Below are 18,243 nucleotides of genomic sequence, written 5' to 3' on the forward strand. Positions count from 1 at the left end.
TTTTTCCCACTTCACAATATGTTTTTGCATGTCAGATATAGATATTTACTTAATTTTTTGTTTTTGTTTCTTTTTCCTTTTTTTGAAATGAAATCTCGCTCTGTCACCCAGGCTGGAGTGCAGTGGTGCAATCTCAGCTCACTGCAACCTCCGTCTCCCAGGTTGAAGCGATTCTCCTGCCTCAGCCTCCCAAGTAGCTGGGATCACAGGTGTGCGCCACCATGCCTGGCTAATTTTTGTATTTTTAGTAGAGATGGGGTTTCACCATGTTGGCTAGGCTGGTCCCGAACTCCTGATCTCAAGTGATCTGCCCTCCTTGGCCTCCCAAAGTGTTGGGATTACAGGCATGACCTACTGTGCCCTGCCTCTTTTTCTTTTTTTTTTTTTGAGACAGTCTTGCTCTGTTGCCCAGGCTGGAGTGCAGTGGCATGATCTTGGCTCACTGCAACCTCTGCCTCCAGAGTTCAAGCAATCCTCTCACCTGAGTAACTGGTACTACAGGCACACACCACCTTGCCCAGGTAAGTTTTGTATTTTGGTAGAGACAGGAATTCACCGTGTTGTCCAGGCTGGTCTTTAACTCCTGACCTCAAGTGATCTGCGCACCTCAGCCTTTTAAAGTGCTGGGATTACAAGTATGAGCCACCATGCCTGGCCATTGTTTTTCTTTTCTTTTTTTTAAATTAAGATTGTCTGAAAGAAATTTTTTTTAAACAGCAGCATTGTCTTTTATAGTTGAGAGATACATAAATTTATTCAACTGATCTCGTTGGAAATTTAAGCTGTCTCCTTGCTGGTACAAACAATGCAATAATTGAATATCATTGCACATTATGTCCTTGAACCTGTGAAAATATATTTTATGGAGAATATTTTTTAAAGTGAAACTTCTAGTTCAACAATGTGCACATTTTAAATTTTGATAGATTGTGCCAAATTGTACTTCAGTGGGATTTTAAAATTTTGGTTTATTGTTCATCTTTTCAAAGGGAGCCTAGGATAGCAGCATATTTCTCGTCCCTAGTAATATTTATAACCCTTTAAGAAAATGAACAGGATCTTTAAACATGTTGAAATACAATATTAAAAATATTTGACTCGTTGATGAGCATAACCCCATTACATCAGGTTGTACTAGTAATTTTGAGATTTATGTCAGAATTTCACATATAATTATTTAAATAGCTAATGGGTGGTATATTACATCAGGTTGTACTAGTAATTTTGAGATTTGTGTCAGAATTTCACATATAATTATTTAAATAGCTAATGGGTGGTATATTACATCAGGGTGGACTAGTAATTTTGAGATTTATGTCTGAATTTCACATATAATTATTTAAATAGCTAATGGGTGGTATATTACATCAGGGTGGACTAGTAATTTTGAGATTTATGTCTGAATTTCACATATAATTATTTAAATAGCTAATGGGTGGTATATTACATCAGGGTGGACTAGTAATTTTGAGATTTATGTCTGAATTTCACATATAATTATTTAAATAGCTAATGGGTGGTATATTACATCAGGGTGGACTAGTAATTTTGAGATTTATGTCAGAATTTCACATATAATTATTTAAATAGCTAAGGGGTGGTATATTACATCAGGTTGTACTAGTAATTTTGAGATTTATGTCAGAATTTCACATATAATGATTTAAATAGCTAATGGGTGGTATATTACATCAGGTTGTACTAGTAATTTTGAGATTTATGTCAGAATTTCACATATAATGATTTAAATAGCTAATGGGTGGTATATTACATCAGGTTGTACTAGTAATTTTGAGATTTATGTCAGAATTTCACATATAATGATTTAAATAGCTAATGGGTGGTATATTACGTAAGGTTGGACTAGTAATTTTGAGATTTATGTCAGAATTTCACATATAATGATTTAAATAACTAATGGGTGGTATATTACATCAGGTTGGACTAGTAATTTTGAGATTTATGTCAGAATTTCACATATAATGATTTAAATAGCTAATGGGTGGTATATTACATCAGGGTGGACTAGTAATTTTGAGATTTATGTCAGAATTTCACATATAATTATTTAAATAGCTAATGGGTGGTATATTACATCAGGTTGGACTAGTAATTTTGAGATTTATGCCAGAATTTCACATATAATTATTTAAATAACTAATGGGTGATATATTACATCAGGGTGGACTAGTAATTTTGAGATTTATGTCAGAATTTCACATATAATGATTTAAATAGCTAATGGGTGGTATATTACATCAGGTTGTACTAGTAATTTTGAGATTTATGTCAGAATTTCACATATAGTTATTTAAATAGCTAATGGGTAGTATATTACATCAGGTTGGACTAGTAATTTTGAGATTTATGTCAGAATTTCACATATAATTATTTAAATAACTAATGGGTGGTATATTACATCAGGTTGGACTAGTAATTGTGAGATTTATGTCAGAATTTCACATAATGATTTAAATAGCTAATGGGTGGTATATTACATCAGGTTGGACTAGTAATTTTGAGATTTATGTCAGAATTTCACATAATTATTTAAATAGCTAATGGGTGGTATATTACATCAGGTTGGACTAGTGATTTTGAGATTTATGTCAGAATTTCACATATAATTATTTAAATAGCTAATGTGTGGTATATTACATTTTCTGGTTCAACTTACAAATATAGCACATCTGTGTCAACCTAGTCCATTGTAGTTAATTTGAAGTAAGCTGCTGTGTTGCTATGAAAGAATTTTTTTGCTTTCATTTGTCTTAATATAATATTTGGTGTTCCTTTGGAGACTCAGTTCATAAAGAGCTATTATTATTTTTCTAATCTATGAGGAGAGTGAGAGATTGCTGTCTGCAGTTGCATGTTATGCTTGTAGCTATTTGTGGGAAGAGTGAGAATTAAAGGCTAACATATAATCATTGTGGGTAGAAGTATTTTTATTTTTAGACTTCTGAGTATAATGGATTTCTGTGGGGTGAGGCGAGACTGGGGCTGTTTTTCTCTCACAGTATGTATGTAACCATTGGGATCAATGCTTTTCTTTTTTTTTTTTTTTTGATTTTTTTGGATATACTGTTTCACTCTGTCACCCAGGCTGGAGTGCAGTGGTGCATTCTCGATCTCGGCTCACTGCAACCTCTGCCTCCTGGGTTCAGGCAATTCTCCTGCCTCAGCCTCCCAAGTAGCTGGGTTTACAGGCATATACCACCATGCCTGGCTAAGTTTTGTATTATTAGTAGAGATGGGGTTTCACCATGTTAGCCAGGCTGGTCTCAAACTCCTGACCTCAAGTGATCTGCCTGCCTTGGCCTCCCAAATTATTGGGATTATAGGCGTGAGCCACTGTGCCCGGCTTCAGTGCTTTTCTTAGGGAAAAATGATTCTGGAATTTTTGAATATTTTTATTTATTATTTTTTTGAGATGGAATCTTGCTCTGTCACCCAGGCTGGAGTGCAGTGGCATGATCTCGGCTCACTGCAACCTCCACATCCTGGGTTCAAGTGATTCTCCTGCCTCAGCCTCCTGAGTAGCTGGGGTTACAGGTATGTGCCACCACGCCCAGCTAATTTTTGTATTTTTAGTAGAGACGGGGTTTCACCATACTGGTCAGGCTGATCTCAAACTCCTGACCTCCAGTGATCCACCCGCCTCGGCCTCCCAAAGTGCTGGGATTACAGGCATGACCCACCATGCTCGTCCTGAATATTCTTTGTGTTTTTTTCTGAACACAAAGAATAGTAGTGATGTGAATAGTAGTGAATTGATAGTGAAACTGTATTGTTAATAAACACATAATTTAAGATAAGCCAGATTTCTGGTAATATTCTTCTCAGAATTAGATTTTAGGAAATTTCTCTAAATGTAAATCCTGGAAAGCTTGCAGAGATTTAAATGTTGTTCTGGTTTTTTTTTTTTTTTTTTTTTTTTTTTTTGAGACGGTGTCTTGCTCTGTCACCTAGGCTTGGAGTACAGTGGCACAGTATCTGCTCACTGCAACTTCCACCTCCCGGGTTCAAGTGATTCTCATGCCTCAGCCTCCCAAGTAGCTGGGACTAGAGGCGTGCGCTATCACACCCCGCTAATTTTTGTATTTTTCGTAGAGATGGAGTTTCACCATATTGGCCAGGCTGGCCTCGAGCTCCTGGTCTCAGGTGATCTGCCCGCCTCAGCCTCCCAAAGTGCTAGGATTACAGGCGTGAGCCACCATGCCCAGCCCATCTGGTATTTTTAAAAAACTCAAAATATAGGGTACAAAATTCATCTTAAGTGCTTGGTACATCTTTAGCTTGGTAGGTCTCTGACATAGAGTTTAATAGAGATTTTTTTAGTATTGAGAACCCATTTGTTCCCGCAGACATGATATTTTCTGCGTGTGATTGCTCTGTGTGTATGTGAATTTTTAATTTCTTTCTTAGATGAGAGGCATTAGTCTGTTTTTGAGCTTATGCCATCTTCTTGGAATTAAGATTTAGCTACAGAAGTTTGTATTCTTATTAATGCAGGAAGAACAGTTTTTTAAAAAATTGAAATCTTGCCCATTTAGTTAATTATTTTCAGGGGATAGATGACAAAAATAAATCGCAAGACATGTACAGAAGGAGGTTGTCAGTTCATGGAATTTGTTTTATTTATTTATTTTTATTCAGAGTCTCACTCTGTTGCCCAGGCTGGAGTCCAGTGGCATGGTCTCAGCTCACTGCAACTTCCACCTCCCGGCTTCAAGCGATTCTCCAAGTGATTCTCCTCCCTCAGCCTGTGGAGTTGATGGGAGTACAGGCGTGTGCCACCATGCCTGGCTAATTTTTGTATTTTTAGTAGAGACGGGGTTTTGCCATGTTGGCCAGGCTGGTCTCGAACTCCTGACCTCAAGTGATCCGCCCGCCTCGGCCTCCCAAAGTGCTGGGGTTACAGGCGTGAGCCACCACACCCAGCCTAATTCATAAAATTTGGATACTGTTTAAAGATAGAGAAAACTTTCTTAACTTGAGGAGAATGTTAAAAATTGCTTTCATTATATTTGCTTTAGATTACATTTAGTTGTAGGTTCCATAAACTACATTCAAGATGAGTACTACTTTTTAAATGTATATGAACTATCTAATGGTTTTTACGTGGATTTAGGTTAATTGTGGTGTTGGCAAACACTTACTGCCTGCTTGATTTGTATTAGACACTGTTCTAGGTTTTGGAGATGGAGTAAGACATTCCTTTACTTTTAAGGAGGTGATTAACTAAAACAATAATTACATTATTTTAAAAGCCCCTGGTTACCTCAGAGGAGCACCTAAATTAGACTGAGGGGCATGAAGGTTTGTGTAGGATTGTGACTGTTGAACTTAGTTTGGAAAAATGAGCAGTAGTTAGCCAGTTGATGGGGCAGAAGAAGGTCATGGAAACCAGAGACAGCTTGGTATTTCAGGGAATTGCATAGACCTGATTATGGTTGTCACGTGGAGAAGGACAGTGGATAAGTAGTAGTTTCAGAGAGATAGGCAGGGCCAAATGATGAAAAATCTCATATGCACTACCAAGGAATTCAGATTAAAAAAAATATTTTTTGAGACAACGTCTGGCTGTCTTCCAGGCTGGAGTGCAGTGGCATGATCTCTGCTCACTGCAACCTCCGCCTCTTGGGCTGAAGTTACCTTCCCACCTCAGCCTCCCAAGTAGTTGGGATTACAGGTGTATACCACCTGGCCCAGCTAATTTTTTGTATTTTTAGTAGAAACGGGATTTCGCCATGTTGCCCAGGCCAGTCTTGAACTCCTGAGCTCAAGTGATCGTCCTGCCTCGGGTTCCTGAAGTGCTGGGGTTATAGGTATGAGCCACCGTGCCCAGCCAAGACATTTTTAAAATGTGAGAATACACGAGCACACATTCCATTAGCTGTCAGTGGGATATTATCACATGTCATGTAGCTCTGGAAAACACTATTATGCACTTGTGAGAGAATCACGGTGAAAAAGGCCAATGACATCATCCTTTTATGGAAATAGTTTTGCCCTCATGGACCTCCTGCAAGGGTCTTGAGCACCCCTGGAATCCCTTACCCATCTGGAGAATCATATTAGAAGATCATTATGGCACTGGTGTTGAGAATTGTTTAGAACCTATAAAAAGAATCACATTTATTTTTGCTTTTTTGAGACAGGGTCTTGCCATGTCATCCACGCTGTAGTGCAGTGGAACTATCGTGGCTCGCTGTAGTGCAGTGGCACTACCATGGCTCACTGTAGCCATGAACTCTTGGGTTCAAGCAGTCTTCCTGCCTCAGCTTCCTGAGTAGCTGGGACTGCAGGCATGAGCCACTGTGCTGGGCTATTTTTTTTTTTTTAATTTTTTTTTGCAGAGATAGGATCTTGCTGTGTTGTCCAGGCTGGTCTTGAACTCCTAGACTCAAGCAATTCTCCTGCCTTGGTCTCCCAAAGTGTTAGGATTACAGGCATGGGCCACTGTGTCAGGCCAGGAAGGACATTTCATATTGTGATCCAATATGCACACCTTAAACATCGCAGAAAACAAGACTGTATTATCTCTTGCTGCTTTACAAATTACTTCAAAACTTACTGGATTTAAAGAACAAACATCTGGCTGGACATAGTGGCTCATGCTTGTAACCCCAGCACTTTGAGAGACCAAGGCAGATGGATCGCCTGATATCAGGAGTTTGAGACCAGCCTGGCCAATATGGCGAAACCCCATCTCTACTAAAAATACAGAAATTAGCAGGGCCTGGTGGCACATGCCTGTAATCCCAGCTACTTGGGAGGCTGAGGCAGGAGAATCGCTTGAACCTGGGAGATGGAGGTTGCAGTGAGCCAAGATTGTGCTACTGCACTCCAGCTTGGGCAACAGAGTGAGACTCCTTCTCAACAAAACAAAACAAAAAGAAACAAACATCTCAGATTTTATGAAGAGTATGTATTGGGTGATTCTGACTCAGGGTATCTAGTGAGGTTGCAGTCAAGATGTTGACTGATGAGTTTACACTCATTTCAATTCTTGACTGGGATTGGAGGATCTTTGAAGCTATCTCACGTGGCTGTTGGCAGGAGACCTCAGTTTCTGAATATGTGACTCTCTTCATAGGGTAGTTTGAAGTTTGAGTATCCTCACAACATGGCAGCTAGATTCCTGAGAGAGAGTGATTTGAGAGAGTGACAAAGACAGAAGCTCCAGTGTCTTTTAACAGTTAGTCATGAAAGTACATCATTGGAAGCAAATCATTAAGTCCAGTCCACACTCAAGGAGAGGAAATTTACTCTCCCTCTTGAAGGGAGGAGCATTAAATAATTTATGAACATACTTTAAAACTACCACAAATAATTGTCAGGAGAATGAATCTTCCATGAGCTTCTTATTTCTTTTTTTTTTTTTTGAGATGGAGTCCTGCTCTTTCACCCAGGCAGGAGTGCAGTGGCGCAGTCTGGGCTCACTGCAGCGTCCACCTCCCGGGTTCAAGCGATTCTTCTGCCTCAGCCTCCTGAGTAGCTGGGATTACAGGCACATGCCACCATGCCTGGCTAATTTTTGTATTTTTAGTAGAGACGGGGTTTCACCATGTTGGCCAGACTGGTCTCAAACTCCTGACCTCAAGTGATCCGCCTGTCTCAGCCTCCCAAAGTGCTGGGGTTACAGGCATGGGCCACTGCATCCAGCCGAGACTCTTATTTCATATACACCCTGTTGAGTGTGCCAGGAATGCAAGCAAGGCCTTGACTGTTCCTAGGCCAGGCCATTTTTCAGGACTGTGTTTGCAGCGGGCCACTTTGCGGGAGGAGGTAATGTCTTCCATTGGGACAAAGAGCAGGCCTACTTACTACTTACTATAAAAGTGGTGGATTCCGGCCGGGTGCGGTGGCTCATGCCTGTAATCCCAGTACTTTGGGAGGCCGAGGCGGGCGGATCACGAGGTCAGGAGATCGAGACAATCCTGGCTAACATGGTGAAACCCCGTCTCTACTAAAACAACAAAAAAATTAGCCAAGTGTGGTGGCGGGCACCTGTAGTCCCAGCTACTCGGGAGGCTGAGGCAGGAGAATGGCATGAACCCGGGAGGCGGAGCTTGCAGTGAGCCCAGATCGCGCCACTGCACTCCAGCCTGGGCGACAGAACAAGACTCCGTCTCAAAAAAAAAAAAAAAAAAAAAAAAAAGTGGTGGATTCCCTAAGCCCAATGTTCCTTAGCTGTGATGCAAACCCACTGCCTGTGTAGCATCCATCTGAGCCCCTCCATGTCAGCTTATGGGACTTGGGGATAACAGGGAGACAGTGCAAACATGTTCATGCTTGCTGTGCTGTGAGTAATAAAAGTTCTTTGTGTTTGACCCAGGAGACTCATGTATTCTGTCAGTATCCATGAAATGGTCATAGGCTAATGTATTAACCTGTAAGTAGGGTTAAATAAAATCGTAGTTCCTTCACAGTTCTCAACAATGCTTATGTTTACTTTAGTGTGATACACTGTGAAAATAAGCTATACATTTTATTTTCTGTTCTGTTTATCTGTTTATTTTAGAGATCCAATCTCTATTCTCCTATAGATAGGATCTTGCTATGTTGTCCAGGCTGGTCTTGAATTCCTGGACTCAAGCAATCCTACTTCCTTGGTCTCCCAAAGTGCTGGGATTACAGGCACAGGCTGCTGTGCCTGGCCAAGAAGTACATTTTATATTGTGATCCAGTATGCACATGTGCATGCATATGCGCACCTGAAACATTGCAGAAAACAACACTGTTATCTCTTGTTGCGTTACAATTACTTCAGAACTTAGTGGATTTGAAAAACAAACATCTGATTTCATGAAGAGTGTGTTGGGTGATTCTGGCTCAGGGTATGTAGTGATTTTATTTCATTTAAAACAAACAAGAAAACAAGCTTGGTTGCAGCTTATCAAGCTGATTTCACAACCTACTATTGGGTCATAATTCTAAGTTTGAAAAACACTGACTGGGGACTGTTACGGTTTGGCTGTGTCCCCAGCAATCTCATCTTGAATTGTAGTTCCCATAATCCCTACATGTTGTGGAGGGACCTGGTGGTAGCTGAATCGTGGGGTCGGTTACCCCATGCTGTTCTGACAGTGAGTGCCCATGAGATCGATTTTATTTTTTCTCTTTTGAGACAGAGTCTTGCTCTGTCACCCAGGCTTGAGTGCAGTGGCATAATCTTGGGTCACTGAAACCTTTGCCTCCTGGGTTCAAGTGAGCACGTCTGGGTAATATTTGTATTTTTAGTAGAGATAGGGTTTCACCATGTTGGCCAGGCTGGTCTTAAACTCCTGACCTCAAGTGATCCACCGACCTTGGCCTCCCAAAGTGTTGGGATTACAGGCGTTAGCCACCGCGCCCAGCCTAGATCTGATGGTTTTGTAAGGGGCTCTTCCCCCTTTGCTTGGCACTTCTTCCTGCCGCCATGTGAAGAAGGATGTGTTTGTTTCCCCTTCTGCCGTGATTGTAAGCTTCTTGAGGCCTCCCCAGCCCTGCAGAACTGTGAGTCAATTAAACCTCTTTCTTTTATAAATTACCCAGTCTTGTGGGTAATTCTACATAGAGCTTGAGATTGGACTAATACAGGACTCTGAGGCTAGAGGCAGGCAGTCGGGTTAGAAAGTTGTTTTAATTCAGGTAGGACAGGATGGCATAAACCAAGGTAATAATCATGGGAATGGAGGAAGAGGATCAATTTAAGAGGTACCTAGAAATCAAAGCAACAGGAATTGTATTTTGATAATATGTGTGTATATGGAGTATGAAGATTTTGGGAGGACTCTCAGGCTCTGGCTTGAGCAGCTGATGTTATTCATTTGAATAGATGTTGTCCACTGCCATGTTCTTTTTTTGATTTTTTTTTTTTTTCCCCTGCAGCAGCAGGTTTGGTTTTGGAATGGGGAGACCTTGATGTGGAGTTCAGTTCGGGGGCATGGTGTATTTGAGGTGCATGTGAGGTGTATAAGTGAAGATGTCCAGAAGTGGGATACATAGTTTTGATTCTCAAAGGAGAAGTAAAAAAGTACTGGAGAAGTAGTGAATTTGGAGTCTTTGTTGTACATATGTTATTTTAAGCTGGTGGAGGCAGGAAGAAAGGATTTCTTAAGGATGATACTGTAGTGTGAGAATAACATAGGGATGAAGATCAGAAACATTTAAGGGAGGAACGAACAAAGAAGGAGGAGGGTTAGAAGAAAAGAGCATATGATATAAAGAAACCAAGAGAGGAGAGTGTCAAAAAATTGGGAGTGCTTAAGAAACAAGATGTATTACAGACAGAAGTTAAAAAGGCATTAGAGAGGAAAAGTGATCATTAACTAAGGTTTCTCTGGAGAAGCCAGAGGGAATGGGGACTAAAGTACCCTGTGGAAGGATTAGCTGTAGCCCACTTCCATCAGAATACAGGAAGTCAAGGATGGTTGTTGCTGTCAATGAACATGTGGAGAGAGAAAGTTGAGATAGTTCCTGTTTGATTTCTTTGTTTCTCTCTTATGTAAGAGATAAGATACATAAATTTGATAGGGCTGCTGTAAGAAAGTACCATCAGCTGGGCACGGTGGCTCACGCCTGTAATCCCAGTACTTTGGGAGGCTGAGGCAGGCGAATCCGTTGGGCCCAGGAGTTCGAGACGAGACTGGGCAACATGGTGAAACCCCACCTCTACCAAAAATACAAAAATTAGCTGGGTGTGCTGATGCTCACCTGTAGTCTCAGCTACTTGGGTGGCTGAGGTGGGAGAAGTGCTTGAGCCTGGGAGGTTGAGGCCATGGTGAGCTGTGATCGTACCACTGCACTCCAGCCTGGGTGACAGAGGAGACCCTGTCTCAACAAACAAAAACACAAAACATCTCCTGCCCCTCCACCGTGCCCCCCCACAAGACTACTGATGATGTGGCTTAACAACAATTTCTTTTCTTTTTTTTTTTGTTCCGAGACAGAGTCTCACTCTGTCGCCTAGGTTGGAGTGCAGTGGCGCCATCTCTGTTCACTGCTACCTCTGCCTCCCGGGTTCAAGCCATTCTCCTGCCTCAGCCTCCGGAGTAGCTAGGACTACAGGCACGCGCCACCATGCCCGGTTAATTTTTGTATTTTTAGTAGAGACAGGGTTTCACCATGTTGGCCAGGCTGGTCTTGAACTTCTGACCTCAGGTGATCCACCCACTGTGGCCTCCCAAAGTGCTGGGATTACAGGTGTGAGCCATCGTGCCTGGCACAAGCATGTATTTTCTCATAATTCTGGAAGCTAGAATTCTGAGACGAAGGTGTTGGCATGGTTGGTTTCTTCTGGAGGCCTATCTCTTTGGGTTGTACATGGCCATTTTCTGGTGTCTTTACATGGTCTTTCCTCTGTGCTTGCCTGTGTCCTAATCAGTTTTTATAAGGATACTAGTTATATTGGATTAGGGCCCACCCCAATACCCTCCTTGAACCTTAATTACTTCTTTAAGGACCCCATCTAAAATATAGTCACGTTCTGAGGTATGGGGGTTAAGACTTCAATTTAGGAATTTTGGATTAGGGGACACAATTCATCCCATAATATGAAGTTATTTGCTGAAAGTGAGAGGCAGAAGACCAAGATTTGAAATAACCCACCATAACAGATATTGCATAGGAAGCTAACTAAGGGACTTGTGGGGCTCTGGGGGAGAAACATGGGTACAGCTGAGGTAGGAAATCAAACTGAACAGCTGCATGATTTTCTCTAGCAGCAATCGGGACTCTAGGTATATAAATCACTAAAGGTGTTTCTTTTGGCTTAATTTAGAGAAAGAGTTTAAAATACATGCAGTTTTCCCCAAACTCTTGTGGTGTAATTTATATACGATGATTGCACGTATTTATACAGTTTGATCAGTTTTGACGTACATATATGCCTGTGAAACCATCATCCCAAGCGCAATAGAGAACATTTTAATCACCCCCAAAAGTTTCCCCCTGCTCCTTTATGATCCATGCCTCCCTCTACCCAGCCCCTAGTCATGTACTTAGTAGCTTTCTGTCATAATAAATCTAGAATTTTACATAAATTGAGTCATACTGTGTGACTTATTTGGTCATATTTTTGGTCAAATTGTTTAAAGTGCAAGAATTATTATTTTGTGGCTTTCTTCCATATTTTTAGAAAGAATTTTTTTAAAACACTGTCTTCCCTGAAGCTCATGAGATTAAAAAGCTGATATAAGGACTTCCTTCAGAAAGAGCTGGTGAATTCCTTCCCTTGTCATATAAATGAATATAGTTCTGAAAATAACAGACTCCACTTGGAAATATGATTTTGGATTCAGAAGTGACTTGAATATTAGAGTGTGCACCTGCTAATGTTGAAAACAATGTGAATTTTTGTTATTGGATCTTAGCCTATTTAGTGTGATTTAGTTACTCCACTACATGAAAATAGAGTTCCGCACAGCAGCACAGTTGGGATTTTGTGTGTGTGTGTGTTTGTGTGCGTGAATGTGGCAGTTTAAAGTTCTCATGGTGTGATTCCTGAAACTCTTGAATTTCTGAATTATTTTATTGTTTTACTTATTTTGTTCTGCCTACCATCTTTTAAAAAAGACTTTCTCCTACTTAATAGAAAGATATAAGTGATTGTTTAAGTTTTACACCTGGGAAAATCTAAGATGTAACCTAAAGTTTAGAGTGGTAAATTAGTAGGATACACTACCTTAAAATTGTGAGAACCTTTACTATCCTATGGACACTTGAGCTGTTACATCAGCAGGTGGTGGTGATCAAGCATGATAGTTAACAGCCTCCAGGGATCTGGAATTAGGCTGCCTTAATTCAAATCTTGACCCTACCATTTAATAGCTGTGTGTCTTTAGATAAGTCACTCAAGCCCTCTAAGCCTCAACTTTCTTTATCTGTAAAATGGAAATAATGACAGGACCCATCTTACTTATTCATACAAAATATTAAATTATAAATGAATATTGAATATTTATATTTAATATAAATATTAAATCTCATAAAACTCATAGTACAGTGCCTGGCATATGAAACACTCACTCACTAAATGCTAGCTTTTGTTATTCAAAGGATTCCAGATAATTAATGGCTCCCTTATTTTAAGCAATATTCAAATTACTTAAAAAAAGAAAAAACTTTGTATTCCTCTTCGATCTTGAAATAGAATTCATCTTAAGTAGTGATTTGTAGATTACTACCTGTCACCCACTTTACAGTCCAGATTACTCATGAAAAGGAATTTTTACTTCATGAGCTAGGTTAGTCCTGGAAAGGAATTTCGTAACATTACTAGCAAAATATTGCAATTTCTGAACTTAGTGTGCCATAGCAATTTCTGAGATGGAGGGAGATTGGAGTCTTTCCTTAAAGGGTCAGGCTCTGTGTATTTCCTGTCTCGTTTGTTGTTAACCCTGGGCTTTCTTTACTGGTCCACTAATATAGAGATGAGACCACCTGTGTGTTCACATTTTTGAGGACTTTTAACCTGTTTGACCAGAATAGATACTGTCTTTAGAATCTTATTTTTGACAATATGATTTACTTGGGTACTGTTTTCAATGAAGAAACACTTATAAGAATCAATTTACATAACAATGGATTTTGGGAAAATATTGTTTAATATGCTGAAGCCTGTTGTTACTTGATCTAAGCCAATACTTTGAAATGATGCCAGGAAATCAGAGAGATCTAGTTTAGATCTGTATTGTCTTTGAAAGAAGTGTATAAAGTTGTTAGCTATAGTTTAGTGGGTTCTGCATCCACAGATCAAACCAACTGTGGACCAAAAATATTTTGGAAAGAATCTTAAAGTCACCTTGAAAAAAAAAGTGGAAAAAAAAAAAAGAAAATACTTGGGAAAAAATAATACAACATGGAAAAATAATACAAATAAAAAACACAATAAGTATAACAACGATTTACATAGCATCTACATTGTATTAAGTATTATAAGTAATTTAGAGATGATTTAAAGTATGCTGGAGGATATCCATAGGTTTTATGCAATTACTATGTCATTTTGAATCAGGGACTTGAGCATCCTGGGATTTTTGTTGTCTGGGGCAGTCTTGGATATCTGGATACGTTCTACTGGAGCCAGTCCCCAGCAGATACCAAGGGACAACTGCCTGTGGTTTTAAAATTTGTTTTAATTATACTTGTAGAGTATGAACATGTTTTCTTTTTTGAAAAAAAAATTCAGGTGCTTTATGGTAGTTTGAGTGTAAAGCTTTCTAAGTTGAGCTAAAGCCTCCACAAACATTTTTCCCCTTTATAACACAAGTTTCCTTCCCTCTAATTATTGATGTTTCAAAATTGGCATTTCCCGTGTAGGAATTCTTTACATACTCTGTTTACAGATCATTATACTTATGTTCACTGTATTTTTCACCTAGCTTTTGGTTTATCTTTTAATTTTATTTACAGCATTTTTTGGTATAATACTTTGTCATTTTGACATAATTAAGTGTGTTGGTTGTTTTTCTTTATGGTTTTTGCTTCTGGTTTTTTATTTAAGAAGCCTTTTCCTAACTCAAGTTCACAAGGATATTCTTCAAAATTTTCTTCTAGTACTTTTAATGGTTTAAAAAATTTATATCTTTAACGTATATGGAATTTATTTTGGTGTACTATGTGAAGACGAGTATACTTTATGTTTCTCAAAGAGCAACAAGTATTTAAACTTCATTTATTGAGTGATTTTTCATTTCCTCACTGTATTAGTCTGTTCTCATGTTGCTAATACAGACATACCCGAGACTAGGTAATTTAAAAAGGAAAGTTTTTTTTTTTTTTTTTTTTTTTGAGACGGAGTCTTGCTCTTGTCACCCAGGCTGGAGTGCAGTGGCGCGATCTCGGCTCACTGCAATGTCTGCCGCCTGGGTTCAAGCTTTTTATGCCTCAGCCTCCTGAGTGGCTGGGATTACAGGCACCTGCCACCATGCTTGGTTAATTTTTGTACTTTTAGTGAGATTGGGTTTTGCCGTGTTGGTCAGGCTGGTCTCGAACTCTTGATGTCAGGTGATCCACCCGCCTTGGTCTCCCAAATTGCTGGAATTACAGATGTAAGCCACTGCACCCTGCCAGGAAAGAGGTTTAATGGACTCTTAGTTCCACATGGCTGGGGAGACCTCACAATCATGGCAGAAGGCGAATGAGGAGCAAAATTATGCCTTACATGGCGACAGGCAAGAGAACTTGTGCAGGGGAACTCCAATTTATAAAACTATCAGATCCCATGAGACGTACTCACTACCACCAGAACAGTAGAGGGGAAACCGCGCCCATGATTCAGTTAAGTACACCTGGCCCCACCCTTGATACATGAAGATGATTGCAATTCAAGGTGAGATTTGAGTGGGGACACAGCCAAACCATATCACTCACTGTTTTGAAACGTTACTTTTAACATATATTAAAATCCCATATATAATTTAGACCCTGTTCTTGGGCTAGTACTATACACTTTTCGTTATTATAGTTTTACAAGGCTACAATACTTTATGAGAAACCTTGCAGGTCAGGTGTGGTTTTGTTGTCAGGAATTTTTTCCAGTAATACTTAGTGGACATTATGTAGTATCCAGTAATCACACACATTGTTTTCTTAATGAAATATATGAAGTCACACTATGTGGGATGCATATAAACAGTAAGTAAGCTCAGATCAGGTCAAGGTTTGCTGCTAGATGAGTTAAAAGGAAAATCTTATTTTCAGAGGTTTTTGGATTTTTGCAGTACAAATGAAGAATTATGGATTTGTAATTTATCTTGCTGTTGAGGGCTGTCTTCCTTCTTTGTTCATCTATGTTAAATTGTTTGGTTACTCTTGTATCTTTACTCTCCATTTGAATTTTAGAGTCAGCTTGTTGAGTTACTTGAAAAATCCTTCAACACCTGTGAAAGGAAGGGATCTATAGCTGGTTAGCAAAATCCTGTAGAGATTTTTCACTGGGATTGTGCTAAGTATTTGGGGAAGAACTGAATCTTAGCAGTGTTTATCTTCTCATCCATGAACACAGATAACTTTGTTTAGGTGTTCTTTCATGTCTTTCAGTAAAATGTTATAGTTTTTTTCCCCCAAAATGCTTGCACATTTCTGTTGATTTACATCAAAGTACTTTTATGGTTTTGTTGCTGTTGTGAATGGGATTTAAAATTTCTTGTAAATTAAAAACTGCATTTTCTAGTTGTTACTACTGATGTATACATTGATACTTATATATTGATATTGAGTTTGACCAGTTTGTTGAGTTCTGTTATTCTAATAACTTGTCAGTTGATTATCTTGGGTTTTCAGTTAGCAAATCAGATATTCAGACATTGAGTTTAATCTTTTCCTTGTCAATCTTTATACTTCTTGTTTTTTTTTTTCTTTTTCTTTTTTGTAGACAGGGTCTTGCTATGTATCCCAGGTTGGTCTTGAACTCCTGGCCTCAAGCGATCTTCCTACCTTGGCCTCCCAGAGCACTGGGATTATAGGCATGAGCCATTGCACTTGGCACTTTTTTTGTTTGTTTGTTTTCCAGTTGCATGGTATGTTTTCAGCATTCAGTTTTGAGACATCTAAAATATCTCTAAAATATTGTTTACTATGAGTACCTTATGCTGTAATCACGTTCTGAATGCATGAGTAAATACATGGTAGAAGGGCTAGATCTTTAAGTGGGGGGTAATGGAAAGTCTCTGAGAAGGGAAATGTTTATTATTGGAGGATTTAATATGTGATCTTTTCATTACAGATATGGTGTAAGATACTTCTTCAAGATTGGACAGCTGGGGACCTTCTTCTGATTAACCTTAAACCAACTTATAGCCATAGAGACACCTCACAAGGTTCCCATTTTTGTTGTTGTTGTTGTTGATTTTCTGCTTCACACCTTTCCTGACCTTGCAACCATGTATGGAAGTGCCCGCTCTGTTGGGAAGGTGGAGCCGAGCAGCCAGAGCCCTGGGCGTTCACCCAGGCTTCCACGTTCCCCTCGCTTGGGTCACCGTCGAACCAACAGTACGGGAGGGAGTTCGGGAAGCAGTGTCGGAGGTGGCAGTGGGAAAACCCTTTCAATGGAAAATATACAATCTTTAAATGCTGCCTATGCCACCTCTGGCCCTATGTATCTAAGTGACCATGAAAATGTGGGTTCAGAAACACCTAAAAGCACCATGACACTTGGCCGTTCTGGGGGACGTCTGCCTTACGGTGTTCGGATGACTGCTATGGGTAGTAGCCCCAACATAGCTAGCAGTGGGGTTGCTAGTGACACCATAGCATTTGGAGAGCATCACCTCCCTCCTGTGAGTATGGCATCCACTGTACCTCACTCCCTTCGTCAGGCGAGAGATAACACAATCATGGATCTGCAGACACAGCTGAAGGAAGTATTAAGAGAAAATGATCTCCTGCGGAAGGATGTGGAAGTAAAGGAGAGCAAATTGAGTTCTTCAATGAATAGCATCAAGACCTTCTGGAGCCCAGAGCTGAAGAAAGAACGAGCCCTGAGAAAAGATGAAGCTTCCAAAATCACCATTTGGAAGGAACAGTACAGAGTTGTACAGGAGGAAAACCAGGTAAGTTCTACGTGTGTTTACCTTTATTGGCTGAATTCATGTATATAAATGAAATAGCCTTTTTTTCCCCTTTCCTAGATTTTTCCCTTCGTAGTATATGTATCTTCCTTTTTCCTATTGATTTTACTGTTTTGTGTCCTCCATTTCTCAGCCCTTTCCAAATTTGGTCCTGTGCCCTGTTTTCTTCTAGTTGCCCATGTCTCCTTGCTCCCATTCTTGCTTGGTTCTTTTCTCTGGTTTCTCTTTCTCTTCGTGTCTTTCCTTTCAGCATATGTTATCTTTTTTTTTTCAATTCTTCTGAGAGTATAATTTTGCCACACACTCTAATATCTATTACCAAATGTATTTTAGAGTAGGTAACTTAAGTGTAAGGTATACCATTAAGATTTGTCATAATGTCAAAAAGTCATTCTTAAAAACAAAACAAAATGACTATCACAGGATAAATCAGTGTTGTCAGCTGAGAACAGAAATTACTTTTAAAAAGTTAATGTTGGCCGGGTGCAATGGCTCACACCTGTAATCCCAGCACTTGGGAGGCCGAGGTGGGTGGATCATTGAGGTCAGGAGTTCGAGACCAGCCTGGCAACATGGTGAAACCCCGACTCTACTAAAAATACAAAAATTAGCCAGGTGTGATGGCGTGTGCCTGTAATCCCAGCTTCTAAGGAGGCTGAGGCAGGAGAATCACGTAAACCTG

General features: G+C 39.8%; 1 protein-coding gene across 50 annotated transcripts in view; it reads left to right on the forward strand.

Annotated features, from left to right (window-relative positions):
* The window catches only part of ERC1 (ELKS/RAB6-interacting/CAST family member 1), a 536,900-nt gene that overhangs the window by 24,721 nt on the left and 493,936 nt on the right, over positions 1-18,243 (forward strand). For all 50 annotated transcript variants that reach the window (XR_010148221.1, XR_010148222.1, XR_010148220.1 and 47 more), the window contains exon 2: positions 16,718-17,543. Coding sequence is in view for 47 of the 50 variants with exons in the window: in XM_054663959.2 (XP_054519934.1) it covers positions 16,875-17,543 (669 nt within the window). In the remaining 3 variants the exon portion in view is untranslated. The remainder of the gene's footprint in view (positions 1-16,717; positions 17,544-18,243) is intronic.

The sequence above is a fragment of the Pan troglodytes genome, chromosome 10, assembly GCF_028858775.2.
Source record: "Pan troglodytes isolate AG18354 chromosome 10, NHGRI_mPanTro3-v2.0_pri, whole genome shotgun sequence".
In the NCBI taxonomy this organism is placed as follows: Eukaryota; Metazoa; Chordata; class Mammalia; order Primates; family Hominidae; genus Pan; species Pan troglodytes.